Raw genomic sequence first — 18816 nt, 5'->3', positions numbered from 1 at the left:
ATTAATCGATTAATAAATGAGTCAATGGTTATTTCAATGATCGATGAATCACAATTAATCTGATTAATTGATTCAGAACTGGTTAGAACCCAGGTCTTTATAGTTCAAATTACATACATTGAAAAGTAAAAACAAAAAAATAAAAAATATACATCTAGAAATTGGCATGATGCAACAAATTAGTTAATTAAATAATAACAATAAGCTTGATAATTTCTGTCTTCATGTTTGTTTGTTCTCTGTGGGTGACAAAGAGTTATATTTTCTACGCAGCGTTACAACAAACATGCTCCTGCAACTAAAATGTAATCTACCAAAGTACAGTAGCTTTTCCAGGTGCAGGAAGAAAGAAGCAGCGCCTCCATCCACCTTCTAGTCCACAGATGTGACGAGCAAAATACTTAGAAAGGCAATGCAAACTGGGGCATAGAGTAAAGTTCTCTTTATCTCTAAAAAGATGCTGCCCTTTAAAAAGCCTGAATTACGGTAAATATTTCAAATATCTGCAAAGAAATGTTGAGTGTTTCTGTGCTTATTTTTAACTGTGGTCATAAAACTGTTGGTTTAGCCTTTTTTTCCATTCTGAGACAAATAGTTCATATTTGCTGAAAGTTTATAATCCAATATATGCATGGCTTTGTTTATGTGTTTTTTTTTTTTATGTGTACAGTATTTTAGTAAACAGAGCGTTAAAGCCCAGCCTGTTGTTTGAGTGGTTTTGTTTAGTGGTTCAGATCCAGTGTAAAATGTTCTTAAAAAATAAGGTTTATTGATGGTTGACAGGGTGTGTTGGGAGAATTCATTGTCCATCAAAATGTTTCATGGTTTCATAGATTAAATAAAAAAATTCCAAACAAACAGACACAAATTGATTCCATAATTTTACTGACATCAAGTGGCCATCTATCATATTATTACTAATTTCATTGCAGCATAAATTGAACAATGTTTAAAGTCCAATCAGAGCCTCTTTATATTAGATGTTAAAAAAGCACTTTTCCTCTGCTGTTTTTTTTTCCCCCCACTTTCTTTCTCATTTCTTATCCTTACGCTTTAGAGAGTATTTTTTCCTTCTTATTCTTTCTCCACCATTAACTCTAATGCTTTGTCTTGGATCAATATTTCCTTCCATCTCATTTTCCTCTACTATTCCTTTTCTTTCCTTGCTCTCCCTTCACTGTTGAGATCGATTCCTAAGCTCTGCTCCTCGTTTTTCTAATTTGATTTCATTTCTAGTTCTTCTCCAACCCCTTTATTTGTTATGTTTTCCACCTTAACACACTTTTTTCAGAGGAATGCAACTCATCTTTCCACTCTTTAGGCTAAAACTAGTCATGATTACTACTCCATTGTTTTTCTAGATTGGGTCACTCCTTTTCTTTCTGTTAGCCCCATAGAGAAACCGCCATCTTTGGTGGAATCTTATAAACTCACTTCTTCAATAATTCATTTTTTATCACATCAAATTCCACCATAAATTAAATGCAACTATTATTTACAGATGTAGAATTATAACACTATTTCTAAACCATTTATTGGGTGAAAAAAAAGAAATATAATCTCTAACATTAAATGCAGGTCCAAAAAACATGTTTTTATCTCAACAAATGTTCTCGTGCACAAATGGCCTTAGATTTTTTCTATAAATCAGAGAGGTAGTTTTCCTAGATACTGCCACCTGTGGCCAAAACAGAGAACTGCAGCACTCTTTTACTCGTTCTTGTAGCGTGTGCTCTTACTTAACAAGATTTTTAAACATTTTTCACCCATTTAACACGGACGACCATCACGACACAACTGCAGAAACAGCGTGGGAACTTCTGACCCCAAATAAAATCAGTAAAATGGGCTACAGGCTTATAGGTGCATTGGCCCTGGACTACTGAGGTGTCAGTCTGGTCATCAGACGATGTTTTAGTCATAAAGACTCTAATAAAAACAGTAAAAAGACTTTGTTATAGATATTTTTCAGTAAAACCTTACAAAGTGTCTTACTTTCTCAGTTCGACAGCAGATTCAAACCAAAATACAAAAAACTTCAATTGAAATGCTCTCATTTGTAATATGTAGCCAAAATACAACCAGTAACACAAAACTATAAAAAATACATATTTCTTAAATTTATAACCCCCTTAAAAAATCTCATTTGGAAAAAGTAATTACCATATTGTGTCCTGTGATGTTATAATTAGATAAAAAATACATTCCGGTTTTGCTTTTAGTAACCAAATGTAGCTGTAAAAGCAGCATAATAGCAAAACATAATAATAATATCACTGATTCTTCAAAAAAGAAAAAAAGGATAAAATAATTTATTGTATGAATGTCCAACTGTAAATCTAGTAGTATTATTACACAAGAGAATTAAGCAATTTTTCTCTCTTTTTATTTGAGGCTGGTCAGAAATATAATCCTTAATGACCATGGTTTTAATGTAGCAGAAAACCCACCCCAAAACAAAACAAATAACAGTCTCTCAGATTTTCTATTTATACAATGATTTCTGATGTTATTCAACTGTATGTCATCAGAACTAAGGTGAAAACAACAACAAAAGACACTAACTTCTTTATTTTATATCCTGAAACAATCCAAGCTTGGCCCAAAAGCTAGAGAAGCGGACATTGCAAACTTTATGTTTTTACACTGACTCAAATGGGCCACAAATGTGTCTCCATTATGTGTGCTCTGGGGGCTGAAATGATGAAAAGCTATTAAGAAAGGAAGACAAAGTACGATGATGTGACCCTTGGCACGCCTTGTAATGTGATGGATGGAGCAGACCTCTAAGTGTCTAGACTGTAATCTGCTTTATCACTGTGGTCACTCTTTGTCCACTGAAATTCATCCTCCACAGTCTGGTGGTCTGAACGGCCTGACCTAAACGATTAAAGGCACAATCAGCAGTCTTTGCAGTGTGGGTTTGAAAAATATGGTTTGGAATCACTTTGTTCAACTTTTACAAGTTTAAAGGAGCTTAGATTCTAAAGAAAATCAAACAAAACGGTAATTTTAGAGATAAATCATAACATATAGGTGGATAAATACTCTAATTCAAGAAGCAACGTATTGAAAAGAAAATGTAGCATATCAATATTTTCTGTTTGTTATTTTTAAATGTTATGTTAGATACATTTTTTTGTCTTCTGCTTTAAAATCGAACTTAACACGAGTGAATAGAGTGAATGTGATTGGTCATTTATGAAGGGGGCGGGATTGTTGTGGCGGAAGGTTCGCAAGCAAGTTTGGTTGTGGCCGGTTTGTCGGAAGCATCTTGCTAACCAGTTAGCAACTTAGTGCTAGTAGGTTCCCAATGGGAAATTCCATTGGGACCAAGTAGCACTAAAATGGTGACTTAGCAACAACACTGTCAAGGAACGCTGTGGACAGCGGAAACAAGAGAGGAGAGTTTTGTGTCGGAGGTCGTGGATGAGTCTCCTCCATCATACATTTTTTATTTAGAGGAGGAAAGCGGGGACAAAATTGTTGTTGAAAAGGACGCCAGGGTGGAAGAAGCTTAGTTTGGTGTAGAAGGCTTACAGCCTTACATGTTTGAGCCCTTGCCTCGCAACGCTGCCAGTTCTGTTTAGTGTTGCGCCGATGCCATTTTTTGGCCCCGATACCCGATACCTGGCTGTGCAGTATCGGCCGATACCGATACCATAATAATGTAAAATAATTGCCATCATGGCTTTGTCAAGCTGCTGCCTACCTTTGTGAAGCAGGAAACAATCTAATACAAAGTGAGTCCAGTAGAACTTTTTATTGCCTACCAGGATTGGGTGACAATAGTTGAATAAACTTATGGCTCTGAAAATGGTATCGATGCCCTATTTGTTGGTACTCACCGATACCGATACCACCATTTTAGGGCAGTATCGGGGCCCCACCCAATACGGTATCGGTATCAGTGCAACACTAGTTCTGTTAGCTCTACGCCTGCCGAAGGCACAGACATCAATCGCCGTGAACACGGGGACGGAACTCACTGGTAAAGTAAATGATTCTTATTTCAATCTTTGCGTATATTAGCTGCGACATATGAATCAAAATGCTATAACCGAAAAAATATGATGAAAAATATGATGACCGTTGATATATGATTGGCCGAATTTATGTGTACAAGCTGACGTACAACTAACTGGCCTGCATAAAATAACGAAAAACCCCCACAGATTTTAAGACAGCTTTTTCTTTTTTATTTAAATTTTCTAAATTTTGGGACACTATCGTCTGATAAAGAGTACATTTATATACATGTTTAAGCCAGAATGATCTGACATTTAAATATGACTTCCCTACGACTTTAATTTGAGATATTTTTTCAAGAAAATAAATTAAAAATAAAATAAAACCAGTTGCAAAACAGGTGTCATTCCTTTGGTGAAAACCCTCTATCTCAGACTTTTATTCCTACACCATACGCTGTTTTATCATAAATGCCAAATCAGAGAGAAAAATCATGGTAACATTTAACCAAGTTGGTTAAGACAGCTGAAAATTGTTGAAATACTAAAATGTGGTGAAATGTGAAACAAAAAAAAGGCACTGGGGTGAGTTGCAAAAGCAAGTGAGTTTATAATTTCAAAACGTGTGTGTTTTAGTTTAAGGGGTGTGTAAGTGTGTGGTTTTAAGAGCTTCCCTGCTATCCATCATGCTAATGAAACTGAACTCCTCCCACACCTCCCCATCTACACTTTTTCTTTTTCACTACTTCACTCACTCCCACTCTTCCTCCTCTCCCTCCATCACTCTCCCTTTGGGTTTTAACTGTTTATGTAAAACTCAGAGTTAAAATAACCTTACTCCATGTGCACATGTCGTGTCCACAAACACCCACACGCATAGCCAGCCTGTTTTGACAGCTTTCCAACACGCTCTGCCTGTATTTGTTTAACAAAATGACCCTCTAAATATAGACGCTGTATCCCTGAACAGGTTCTAAAAATGGACTCCGTCCCTTAAGAGTGTGAGTACAATTTTCTTTGTTTTAATTGTTAACAGCTTTAGTACAAGCACTGTAGTTCTCAGCTTCAACAAGTTTTTAAAGAAATCCCTAAAGAAATCTCTCCGTGGATGCTTACATCCAATGAAAAAAAAAAAGTTTCCTCCTGCTTGTTTCTCCTGTTACACTTTAAGGAACGACTGTTTGGAAAGGCTGATCCTGCGTAACCGCGAGCGCTCTGCTCAGATGGCGGAGGTGTAACAAGAGGATTGTGGTTTGCGTTTACATGTAGGCGGATTACTCCTGGAGCTGAGGTGGGATAGCAGCGCTGCATTAACAGGGGTGGTTACAGATCTTTGCCGCTGTATCACGTAACAGGGAACCTGTTGTGTAACCATGTCGTGAAGCAAGTGATACTTATTCAGTTACCCTGAACAATGATGCATCAAATTACTTCCAAAAGGAAGAAAAATATAAAACCCTTTCCTTTCTAGGTTTAAAAGCTACATCCCTCATCCTGCTCATTTTAATCCTCCACTTTTTTCCCCCTGAATATAAAAAGGAAATTATGACAAACAGTATGAGATGATGTGGCTTGAAAATATAGTTTAGAAAACTTTTTGTGCAACTTCTTAAAAAAACTGTTGATCTGCAAAACCTGATCAGGTACTTTAGATAAAAGGAGAGTGTACTATTAAAAGCAATACATGGCGTTTGACATTATTATTAGAAAACTTAAATAATTAGGAATAAATCAGAGATTAGATTTTTAAGTCATATCGTCCAACCTTAGTTTTTTTTCCCCATCCTAAATGAACACTGAACTTTTTCACAAGGTACCTGCAATAGGTACCTTGACTAAAACACAATGTAACGTACTGCATCATTAGTAAATAAACGGCCTGAGGTAGAAATCTTGGTGCTGATGACTGGCCTGATTACTCTTCATTCTCCTTCCTAGCTCCGCCCAGTTTCTCATCTGATCCACCTGCTCGAGCCCCTGTTTAACCAGCCCTCTAACCAGTCCTTAGAGCCAGATTATTTATGAGCCTTTAGTCAGAGTTTCTCTAGCATACCTGATTGTGTTTCTGATTGCCTGATCCTGACCCGTTCTGCCTTTGGACCTCTGAGCCTGCCTGTTCCTGTTCTGATCTGTTTGCCTGACCTGTCTTCGGACTCCGGCTGAATTCTGCCTGTTAACCTAACCTGGAACTGTTTCCTGTCACCAACCTGGATGTCCTTTGGACCTCTGTTCTTCTGGTTCTGAATCCCGAGCACATCCTCTACACCTGCTTTGACTTTTCCCTCTGGATTATCCTGCCTTCCTTTGTCTGCTTGGATCTGATCTCCTGTCAGTCCTGTAGTCTTCAAGGCTTCAGTGCCTAGAACTCTCTGTGCGGCAACTGCTGCGTCTGGGATCATCCTCATTCTCTGGGCACGGACTGAACTACAAAACCAGGTTACTGACTCATGCGTTCATAATCATCCTCCGTCAGGTTTACGCAGTCACTAACCTGTGTTCCCTTTCTGCAGAGGTTCCCGCCTTAGATTCCCTAGCAGCTTTTAAATAAACACTTTTAAGTAATTCCACTTTTTGTCTTGCCTTAAATACTGGGTCCTCTCTTCTGAGCAGTGACAAGATAAGCTCTCAACAAAGAAATAGCCAAGTTGGCTACACGGTTGCTCAGGAGGAGCTACAGAGATAAACAGCTCAGAGGAAGTCTGATGAAAGGACAGCTGTTTCGCAAGAAAGCTCCAGAAATTTAAAGTGAGAGGCAAAAAGCAAGTCATAAGAAGTGAAATATCTGTTTCATAAAAAGCAGCTCTGTCATCAAAGCTATCTGTTTGGTAAAGAAAAAAGTTTAAAAATATGTCCCCTTTAGTTCTACTTTATAATCAAAAACATTGTATTATCGCACACAATTCATTTAGCATTCATCATATTTAATAAACTTATTAATCTAAATAAAACTGCACAACATTCAAGGGAATTAAAAGTAATCATGTTAGAACTTCAGACATCTAGTTGAATTAAATGAAGATAAAGAAGAAAGAAGAAACAAAAAGAAGAATGAGAACAAAGGATGTGGTTGAACCTGAAAAGAATGATAAGGATAAAGGAGAAAAGCATCAGAGGAGATGAAAAGACGTGTTGGAGTTTGCCACGGTGTGGTAACAACACGGCGTCTTCCCTCCTGCCATCGGTGTAACAGGTGGGTGCAGGAGTGAGTGTTCCAGCGTAGGCGTTCATGCCACAAAGACACACCTTCACAGTGCATCCCAGTTTGTGTGTTTTCTCCGAGGAACACCAGATTGCTGCACAGCATGAACAGCCAGATACAGAGAATATTTCCACAATAACCAAAGATTAAAGATAATATTAAGATGGATGAATTCAGTTAGGTTTAATGAGGAAGTGTGAAGACAGCAAGAATTGACATTCTAAATAAGAAGGAACTAAAAAAGGCTGAAAGTAGAACCGAAAAAAATATTACAAGAGAAGACCGGATTAGAGGAGGAAAGAAAAAGGAAGATGAAGGATAAACAAAGCAGGTCCAGCTGGGGATGTGCCATAAACAGTAACTCTGATTCTAGAATAGACTCGGTTTCTCTCAAACATAGAAATGTTCAGACCAAAATAGAATTTCTGAGTGGTTAGTGGTGCAGAGAGAATGACAAACATACATGGGTGTGTGCCTGCGTGTTGTTTTTTTTTTTTCACACATGCAAACGAGTCAGCGATCCGTCTGTGTCTCTGATTCCCGTGTCTGTTCGTCAGACTGAAGGGAATCCTGCGCTTCAGCGACAGCAGCACCCAGCTGCAGGCAGGCACACGTTGTGGGGAATTTGTCATGATCTTATCATGTGCACACACTCAATCCTCTGCAGAGCCGCCGCACAAACATACATGCAGAAAAAAAACAAAAAAAACTGTAAATCTGTGGAACAATGTACTGTAAAGTGCTTTTATGTGCTGCATGACTTTTATTGTACACGTTATAGCGATTTTTTTTTCTTGAAAAAAAAAAAAAAAATAAATCAAGAAAGCCAGAAACAGAAACAGAAGCATTGTTAATATTTTAGGCAGAAATATTAACACTTACAAGTTTCATTACGGGAAAAAAGCATCAGAAATGTTGCATTTTAAATAAAAAGTTTAAAATAGTATCAGTTTGGATTGAAATTGTATTTATGATGAACCGGGTTTGAATCTGACCTGTGCTCCTTTGCCCTATGTCTCTCTCTTTCCTGTTAGGCTTCTGTTGAAAAAAAAAGCCACTAGTGCCATAAAAACTGTTTCCAACTAATTTGTCTAAGGATTCAAGTTCTTAATTAGTTCTTTTACTGAAATGAAGAACAAGATCGCATCACATCTCCTGTTCTGGCTTTGGGTGCGTAAAGGTGGGAGACCATGCATTCATTCTACAAACAATGACTTGCTCCAGAAATCAAGCTCAGCTACAGTTGAAAGCAAGGTTTCACGTCAAAGGACTGTCACTGGCTCCAAGAAAGCTTTTTTCCTCTTTGTTTAATTTAGTTTTGTTCTGAGCCTCACTCACATTAACTTTAAATATGCTAACTCAAGAATGGGAAAAAAATTAACAAAAGCCAAAACAGAGAAAACACTGTTTTTCTGAGGCAAAACATTTTCTAAGAAATTGGAGATATTATTCGCCGTGTAATTTCAGAGTTAAATAGTTTAACAAAAAAATGATGGATTATTCCAAAATAAGGCAAGCATGATTAAACTTCATGACCTCATATTATGCCCCCTATTGTGAGTTCCTAATACTGACAACAACAATTAGAGGCTATTTTAGGCAAGAGGTTTCTGTTTACAATATTTCTGCCACAAAAATAAACATCAGGTGTTGATGTCCATCCAAAACTATTACTGATATGCAGAGTGATAATCCATAACCCTTCACACATAATCTCACCATGTATTGTGCACGACTGTATTGTGATGACATTCACTATTGGACATGTTGTTTACTACCATAAAGCAAAATTAAGCAGGTCTTTTAAAGTGGGCAAGAGTCTCTTTGGAGAGAAAAAGCACTGTATTTTCAGGACTTTAGAGCACACCTCACTATAAGCCACGCCCACTAAGTTTCTTAAAAAAACTGGCAACATATAAGCTGCACCTGGCTATAAGCTGCTGATATCTAATGCAATGTCTCCACACCAAACCTGTAGGGGGAGCTCTACATATAGCCCCTGGAGTAGGGAAGAAGAAGAATGCTAGCGCCCATTAGCTTGTTTGCTCGCAGCGCTGTCACTACCCGATCCGTCCCGAAAGCACAATCCGTCCTTGCGCAAGCGGTTGTCCATTAATAATGTAATTATGGTACAAAAACTGTTTATTTCTTTCCTGAACTCACTAAATAATGCTAATACACATCTTTATGACTTTTGTGAGACAATTTTGATGCTTTTTACATTTTCTTCGTGCTCAGAGCAGTCTGGTAAAATATGATTAAACCATATTTATCTGCATTTTAGTTGTTTCTTTCTTTAGATCACGCACTATACAACATAAGGTTAAAACGAAACGAATAAAAAAAAAAAAAAAGACAAAATTTATGTTTAAATCCAAAGCCGCAAAAGTTATCCACCGGAAGTAGCGTAGGATCCCATTTCCGGTGCAGATCGGGCAGAGACGAGTGATAAAAACAAAAAGGATTTTAAGGCATTTATTTTCTCAGCAAATACATTATTAACCTTTAACACATTATATTTTATTATGTTTACTATGTTTGAGGAGGAAAAGTGTAATTTAGGTATTTTTAAATTGAAGATGACCCAGATGTATATCTGGATGCACAAATGAGCTGATAGCGCATACGCAGAACGGATCTTGCTTCAGGAACGGATCAGGTAGTGAGAGACACTACCCGATCGTACACTGTACGATATTTTCAATCGCTGTATGCAGATACAGCTCAAACTCTATGAGCAAACCACAGAGTTTAAAAGTTTACAGCTCACGATGCATGTTCTCACACTGTGCGGCCCGACGTTCTGATGCGACCTTTAGAAGGACGACTGAATTTCAGACATGTTTGATTTTCTCCAGACTGTACGATTCCTGATCGGGAAGTTGACGTGAGAGGCTAATCGCTGGCCGATTAGCCTCTCAGGCTGAAAGTCGGCCCGATCGAAAAATTCTCACACGACTTGAGATCTGCCCGAAAAGGGCAAAAAAAAAATCGTACAGTGTAAACCCGTCTTAAGAGCTTCTTCTGAAAGATGAGGCTTCATCAGCTCTTTATTTCACCTCTGCAGGAGTTGAGCCCAGCCTCTTCATGGGTTCGGCAGCTTTAATGCAGCAAATAAATGTCAAAATTTGTGAATTCGGGACATTTGTTTTCCGTCTTGCCTGCTGCTAGCTTGTTGTTGTGCTAAATGAAAATTAGCACCTTATTCTTTCTTTTCCAACTTTGACTTCCCCCTCTGGTGGTTAGGAAAAATCCACTGAAAAGTTGCACCCTCTTATAAGCTGTATGGTTCAAAGTCTGGGGAAAATGCTTATAATCCGGAACATAGATGGTAAAGTTTGAAGGGTTACTAAACTCCACATTTGTAACTATAGCAGAGGTCCACCTGCTGATTTAGATTTTCTCTTTTTTGTTGATGTAACACTTACAGATTAAGCTGTCACTAAGCTTTAATGTGTCAGCGGGGTTATGGAGCCCATACATGCTATCATTCAAAGCAACAGCTGTGGCTGCTCATCAGGGCTTCAAATACAAAAAAAAGACATATTTCAATTCGTAAACACATCAACAAACAGCAGTTTCTTTTTGTTCTTTACCACAGTCTTGATTATTGCAAAAATCAGTGATTTGAATCAAGTTGGCTGATACCTCTTCAGACACAACAGTTTTAGTATTATATTTAACAGAATTGTACTGTATGTTATAATCTAAATCCAGCTTGGTTGGATGGAATTAAATCTAAATCAGGCTTTGTGATTGGAATGTATAAGTATGGATTTGACTGATGAAAGTATAGAGTAAATGTTACATTTAACTGCTAACTTGAATATTTTTTTTCTTTTGAAGAATAGCAATGGACTTTTAAAAGAAAAATAGAAATGCACAAGTCGGAGCTTGAAGTAAAACTGGCCTGAAAAAGCCTGACTCCTGCATTTCTACCTAAACAGGAAGTGTTGTCTAAATTAATTTACTACGAGTATCGTCGAAATTAAATCAACTTCAAGTGCCTCCAAAATTTATCCAACTTAAAAAAAAAAAAACAGAGACAGCTATTGCATCCAGCCCCTGCTGAACTTCCATACCTGGTTGTCTCACAGCTGGCTGAAGACATTTAATCTATCATCCAGTGAGTCTTAAATTCAAGCTGCAACCTGACTATTTTATTATGTTCTGCTTAATCTACCAACAACACACACCGCAGCTGATTTACACTCTTTACACTGTTTGCTCTAAAGCTATTTACTGCATAGACAGTGGACAATGGGGTTAATCATTTTGACTTTTATGTCTGTGTACCAATTTCTATACACACTTATAGGGTGAAATCATTGGAGGAGCGACAATCTAAAGCTACAATACCAAGTACATGTATTAAGACCACTTAAATGCACATATAAGGGTTATGTGTTTCACATTGCTAGGCAATATCATTTTTTTTTCTTGTCACAAATCACCTTAGAGAAAAAAAACCTGGACAGAGCAACGCTCTTAAAAGCGTCGACAAAAAAAAAAAAAAAACACTCTACTTATCGCTTCAGACACATTTGTCAGTATATTCTTCTATCATCCTCGTCTTTTCGTCTGACTTGACTCTGCCTCTGTTTCTACTCATACTCCTTCTGTTTGGAGTGTTATTCAATAAGTCTTTTGTTTAAACAACAGTGAGCTCCCTCGACCCTGTTTTGTGTTTCAAAGGATGTGGCTTTTCTCTTGAAAAACAGCAGTTTTTCTCTCTGAAGGTCTTTGTGCAACACACAGAATTATATGGGTGGGTACCAAGAGTGTGTTGTTGCACATTAGGAAACGATTGCATTTAATCTGGGTGTGTTTGAGTGTACCTATTGGGAGGCCTGTGCTCTGGCTTGTATTCAAGTGTTAAAATGCATCTGCCTGTATGCTAAATTTAAAGGTATAGGATGTTCTTTTTCCAGGTGGATCATCAAAGAAAGTGGTGCTCTTAATTGTCCATCATTCTGGTGATATGTTTACGTAAGGCCGTCCTACGTGCTCGTCCCCATTTTCACTTACCAGTGGTGATTCTGAAATAGTGGAAAAGTTGTATGAGCGATGCAAACAGCAACTTTTAAACGCTCTTGCACACGTTTATTAGACGTTTCCTCTCTGGGGCGGGTACAGGGTTCTTCATGTGCATTTTTTTATTAAGTGGAAAGGTCAGTTCTTTTCGAAAAGTCGCAAAAATCCTCAGAGATACATTTAATGTCTGCACCCGATAGATTTAAAAAACAAAACACCAAGATGAGCAGACCATCTTTACAGTGAAATGTGGAAGCAGCATCATAATGTGGGAAAACAGGAGAAGCTGATCAGAGTTGGAAATTTAAGGGAGGAAATCTGCTAAATATTTAAGCAGGATATCACATAACCTAAAGGACTTGCAGCTGTACTCAGTGTAGAAATTGTTTCCACATTTTAAAATTTCCTATGAAAATCTTTGCTTTATTTTACAATAACTTTGGATTGCATTAACATAACAAAAAGTCCTGATAAAATGCATGAGAGTTTGCATCTGCAACATGAAAGAAATGTAAAAACATTTCATTGATATCAAAAATTCTTCAAGGCAGTATATTTGTCTTTATTACCAAACTCCAATTGCTTATAGAAAATTGGACAGATTTGGAGTTAGCTTTTTTTTTTTTTTTTTATTGCGGGACTTGCCCGTAAATCTAACTCTAATAAGATTCACTGTCTGGCTCAGACTCAGTCTTGATGACTAAGAAGAGGGAGCTGCAGTGGCTGTGAGACACAAAGGCAGAGTAAGTGAGCGGGATAGTGATGGAAATGGAGAGAGCTTGGCGTTTGTGTGGGTTCAAGCCGGGTAACCGCTCGTTCCTAATATGATTATACATCATGTTTTTTCCTCATCTTTTTTGCGCCAATGCCCTTGGCTCAACTTACAAAGAGAAGAAGCCTAAATGCAACTTTTCCATCTTATATTGGCTAACTGGACCCAGTGAAAAAGAAAAAAAAAAAATGAAAAAATGACAAGGAGAAGCACTGCTGACTGAGGTTGAGGGGACACTTAGGAGATTGCATCAGCAATTAGAGCAAATGCAAGAACTGCATCGAGGAAATTCTCCAATGAAGAGCTGGACTAGGCAGAGTGTGTGAGATAAAAATCTGCCAACCTCAGCAGATGGAGGCGCAACATGGAGCTGGATCAACACAACAGGGTCCCATCCTCTTTAATCGAGATGATGATGTGGGATGTGCTTCCAAATAATTATGTTGCAGGGGACAGAGAACAGCAGGAAATAAAGAAAGAGAGGGCAAGTAAGAGTTACTGTCCCAGGAAAAGCAAAACAAGACGGGAAATTAACAGTAACAGGCCTTAGTTAAAGCAAATCAGATTGAAACACATGTTCTGTAAATGAACTGCCTTAGCTCCTTAGCTTGCACTCTTTGTAAATGTACTGTGGTGAGGTAGTAAAATCAATGACTGCAGGAGACAACAGAGGTGTAACATGTGATACAGGTTAAAGCTAAAAGCAAATCTATGATATGAAGGTTAGTGCATCACCAGAGGTCATTAATAATGACCGAAAAAGGCATTAAAGACACCTGCAACAGCATGAAACTCTTTAACTAGCAGTATTTCAGGCACAGTATTTTAGGGCTGTTCCAACCGTTGCATTTCTGAATTCTCCCGAGTGGTGCCCGGCTTTTGTTATTGCGGAAGAATCGCAAGCAAGTTTGGTTGTGGCCGGTTTGTTGGAAGCATCTTTGAAGTAAAGGATTCTTATTTCAACTGTTGCGTATATTAGCTGCGACAAGCAAGATACTATGACCGAAAAGATTTGAATGACAGATGACCGTTGATATATGATTGGCCGAATTATGTATACAAGCTGACGTATAACTAGCTGGCCATAAGATAACGGAAAAAAGCAAAAAAAAATATAAGACAGGTTTTTTTTTTAAATAGATATTTTCTAAAATTGGGACAATTTACTCTGATAAAGAGTACATTTATATACATGTTTAAGCCAGAATGGTTTTACAGTCAAATATGACTTCCCTACAACTTTAAGTGACTTTAAATTACTAACAGCTCCACGTCCTGCTAAACATTAGCTGCTAAAGATGTTAAAGTTACTAACAGCTCCACATCCTGCTAAACATTAGCTGCTAAAGATGCTAAAGTTACTAACAGCTCCACATCCTGCTAAACATTAGCTGCTAAAGATGCTAAAGTTACTAACAGCTCCACGTCCTGCTAAACATTAGCTGCTAAAGATGCTAAAGTTACTATAAGCTTCACGTCCTGCTTAATTTTAGCTGCTAAAGATGCTAAAGTTACTATATCTTTGTACCATACTGAATATATACTGTTTTTGTTTTATTTGAATACATATGTTTTGTTGACAAAACATCATTATTCACCGCTTGCTAGGTGCTAAAACATGAATGAACCAATTGTAACAACAGAAAGCTGCATGTATATCAGTTTTAAAAAGCAACTTATCTTATGATCTTTAAAATAGCATGTTTTTTTTGTCTTGAACAATATCTTTTGACAAAAAGATTTAAATGCTGAGACACCATTAGCGTCTCTATTTTGGCCTTAGTGAAATTTCTGCATTTGATTGCAGAAATCCGAGAATGCTGCGATTAAAATAAAAGTATCTGAACTGTTATACTGTTTTCTAGGTTCTACCTCTCTAGGAATAAAAATATCAAGTGTAAAGACCTTAATAGGACAACATTAACATTAAAGTGGTGGTGATTGAAAGTACCACTGTTGTTGCTGTGAACCATTCATCTTCATGGACTTGAAGAATAACAGCCTCTGGTAGGCCTAATTCTGTACTGTGTAAACAGAACTAGCACGTGTCGCATGCTCCTTTTCCATTCCTACCATCAGAGGAGGTATCCTGAAGGCTACATTCTTTTTTTTTCTTAATGCATTTTCAAACTAAACCCACATTCAGTTCTAACAAAGGCCATTGCGCTTCTGCACAGCTAATGGATTCTTCACCAAGGTGACGGGCTGGATGAAAGATGCAAGGGAAGCTCAGTAACTCGCCACATTTATCCATTCTAATTAATAAATGATTCATCAAACAAATCTTTTGTATCTTTTGTACTTAGCGCCAGACTTTTTAATGATAAAAATCTCTCTCTAACACATGACACACATGCGTGTAAAAATAGGACGAGCTGTTTTTAGAAGGGAAGCCACATCCTTTGAGTGGAGGCACCCTGACACTAAGTGAACTACTATTTTCACCCTCTCCCTCTCTCTCTCTCTCTCTCTCTCTCTGTCTCAGACTTGCTTAAACCATTTCCAGTTAGAGTCACACTTACATCCGGACATTTCAACAAACATTTTTATGGTAGGCACAGAAAATTAACCAACTGCAACAGGACGTGTTCCAGTTTCAGCTTTTTTACCTCTGTAGTTAACGGTACATGTGACAGTGTAGAACGATGCTTCTAGATGCTTTACTTTGTCCAAACTCAAGTTAAATTTAATAAAACCTGGTAGAGGGGTTAAACATTGTAAGACTTGTCTACCAGTAACCAGGGATGGTGTTAAAAAGAGGTAACCGGTTCTTTTAGCTTCCTAACTGGTCCACATATCACCAAAATCACAGCCTGTTGGTGAGAACATCTATAATTAAACAAAGTTTATCTTTATAGCCTTAACTCAAACGCATCATCTAAAAGCTATCTGCATAATTCATTTGATTGAATCACACAGACATGTTGGTCCAAATTTTTTCCGTAATAGAAAAACCAAGCAGATTACATGAAGTCATGACTTACAGCATCCGCTCCTCCTGGACGGGCATGTGGAGACGGTGGACGATCTCTTGGATTCTGTCGTTTATTTTCTAGCAAGGCTTCGTACCAAGCATGCATGAAGCTGCAGTGGAAAGGAAAACTCCCCTTAAACAGGAAGAAACCTCCAGCGGTGCCACTGTCAGTGTTAAAGGCCATCGGCCACGACCGACTGAGGGTTTGAGCAAACCAGCACCCACGCATAAAGAAGTTTCTCTGAGGGGAAGAGAATGATCTCACATAATGATAACGAGGAGTAGAGTTTTCAGTCCTACATGCTGAATTTGCAAACACCAACTAATGATTTTAAAACATTTAGTGGCTATGGTTAGGGCTGAGGAATTAATTGCATTTGCAATATAATTGCTATTTAGAAAAATGCAGTTTTAAAATCGCAGAGGCACCCAATTTTTTTGTCACAATACATTTAAAAAGAGTAAGACAATTCATTTCTCCCTCCAGCCCTGTAGGTGGCGGTGATGCGATTAAAGTGAGTATACAGTCGCACAGACGGTAACAAAGAGTTGCAGCTAGCACCTAGATCTATGCATTATAGTACAAGTAAGAACTTTTTCATGCAAATGTTCCAGAAAAATCCTGCAACACTGGATTCTATCAAGGTCATAAAGAAAAAAGAAACCTGGAGTAATACATCGACATGCTTGTGCTCACTGCAAAGGAAAATAGCAATAAAATCACAATTGCAATATTAGCTGAAAATAATCGCAATTTTGATTTTTTGCCAAAATCCTTCAGGCAAAGTTATAGGTGACTTTCTGTGGTTTTAAAATTAGATTAAAGGCTATTTTAATGCGGCTCTATACTGTATTACAGTAGAAGCCATTCAAAATTTCCCCATTTTCCTTGATGGGTCCTTGGCTGGTCCCCTACAATTATTTTCTAAACATAAATCTCTGTACAAAATGTTCTTTCTGTGATTTATGGGACATTCAGATCTAAAGAGAAGCATCATCTCCTGGTCAGAACCTGTAATTCAGTTAAAGAGTGAAGTCAGAATAAAGAAATTTGCACAACCAGGAGAGAGTCAGGGGCTGGAAGGTGGAGGGGATTTTGCTGGGAGTTGCAGGTAAGTGAGCTGCCGCTCGGCTGGCATTTGACTGGCATTTTGAGTGGCTGCTGCTGTATCTTACATCGTCTTGGTGATAGGAAATAATAGAAACAGAGAAAGAGGAAAAGCAATGTGGTGACATATTTTCTCCTCCAACTTGTCTTTTAAAGAAGGATGAAGTTTAATGCTGGTTCTAAATTAAACTGAAGATTCCAGGCAGTTTAAACATCTTTCAATTAATCCGGTTATTACTGTACCTCAAAGACAAGAGCTTTAACACTGGAACAAAATAATTAGTTTGGTGGAATAAATAAATAAATAAAGGGATTTACTGCAAGCCAAAAAAAAAAAAAAAACAACAAAGATCTGCAATATAGCTTCTCAGCCCACTGGTTTAGATGAATGGTTAGCTGTAAAAATCACCCTATCTCTTTCTACCTACCAAATAAAGAGCAACCCCTCATTTTAGCCTGAGCATTAAGTATTTTAAATGTTGTTACACGGTAAATGTATCATTTTCAAACTGTTCAGGGCTGCAGATCAAAACCAAGACAAAAAAATAAAAAATTATAGATGACCTCTCAGTTATTGAAATGGAAGTCCATAAACTGTTTGGCTTCAAAAAGGGTTGCAAAAACGTGAAAGAGCACAACTTTACAGACATGTCCACAAAAGATGTTAAAAAATATATATACAAAGAGGTAAATAAAAAAAGAACTGATAGAACTTCCTTATTGATAGAACACATCAATAAGGAAGTCTCCTGAATGAATAATTGTAACTGTGAAGTGCATCAGTGGAAGTTTCTGGTGAATATATCAAAGTCTTCCTCTCTGTGTTATGACACACGCAAACACCCCCCCCTCCCCACACACACACAGACACAGCGCTTTGTCTTTTACCTCAACTGTCACTTCCAGGAGTGGTTTTCTTTTTTTATGCTGCTGAATCAGATTGTAACCCTCCATGTGGTGTGTGCTCAGTCAGGGGGTGTGAAAGCAACTGGACATTGATGCTGTTTCATGCAAGATCAGGCTCTCACACAGCAGAAAACCAGGTTTTGCAAAGCAGGCGTCAGTCCAAAACGACAAACTTAACCCGAAAACACTGATCTGACTGTTTAGGACAGCAGGACTGCTAAAGCAGCATGTTTGTGTTGCAGACACTGCGCTGTGGTGACTGCATCACGCTTCCTGTTGCAGTTTCAAGTGAGGCCGAATAAAAAACCCAACTCAGTCAGTCTATTTTTGGTCACAGATAGAGAGAAATAGAAAGATGAAGTAAAAGCAGCTTTAAGTCAATAAAAAATAAAAAATGTGCAAAGAAGTGTGAAAAATTCTAAAGAAAAGTAAATGAAGAGAGACAAATCTACGGGAAAAGAAACACCCAGCAGTGGGTAAATGTGTCTTCTGCTTTTTGTCTACTTTGAAAGTTCAACATTTGGGGACATGCTTTAACAGCCGAGCATCAGAGGAAATGTGTCGTCTGTGTTTCGTTAATAGAAACGTGCTGCATTGACGTGGACAGCGTCGCGCTGCGGGAAGTGGTGAAGCAGCTTAAAATAACGACACACTTTTCTTAGCTACAAATAACGGTGTTTTATATTAACTCCAGTCTGAAGCTATATTACTTCATTTCTCTCATTGCCACGTGTTTGAGCATTTACTGTACCTGCATACTTTCTACTGTACATGCATACTGTCTACTTTACATGTATGGTGTCAGAAGGCAAATGCATATTTCTGATCCATATTTAGCATATATATGTACATATA

At 37.8% G+C, this 18816-nt stretch overlaps 1 protein-coding gene across 2 annotated transcripts in view; it reads right to left on the bottom strand.

Annotated features, from left to right (window-relative positions):
* The window catches only part of LOC107097990 (diacylglycerol kinase delta-like), a 117010-nt gene that overhangs the window by 66606 nt on the left and 31588 nt on the right, over positions 1-18816 (bottom strand). Inside the window, exon 1 of one of the 2 annotated variants that reach the window (XM_015395409.1) lies at positions 15958-16064. The exons of the other annotated variant lie outside the window; for it this stretch is intronic. Coding sequence (XP_015250895.1) covers positions 15958-16053 — 96 coding nt within the window. The 5' untranslated portion in view covers positions 16054-16064. Of the gene's footprint in view, positions 1-15957; positions 16065-18816 lie in introns of those variants that run through there. 2 annotated transcript variants of the gene reach the window in all.

Source organism: Cyprinodon variegatus, unplaced genomic scaffold (assembly GCF_000732505.1).
Source record: "Cyprinodon variegatus isolate N-32 unplaced genomic scaffold, C_variegatus-1.0 Scaffold739, whole genome shotgun sequence".
In the NCBI taxonomy this organism is placed as follows: domain Eukaryota; kingdom Metazoa; phylum Chordata; class Actinopteri; order Cyprinodontiformes; family Cyprinodontidae; genus Cyprinodon; species Cyprinodon variegatus.
The sequence above is the reverse complement of the archived record's forward strand: the minus strand, read 5'-3'. Positions and strand labels throughout refer to the sequence as shown.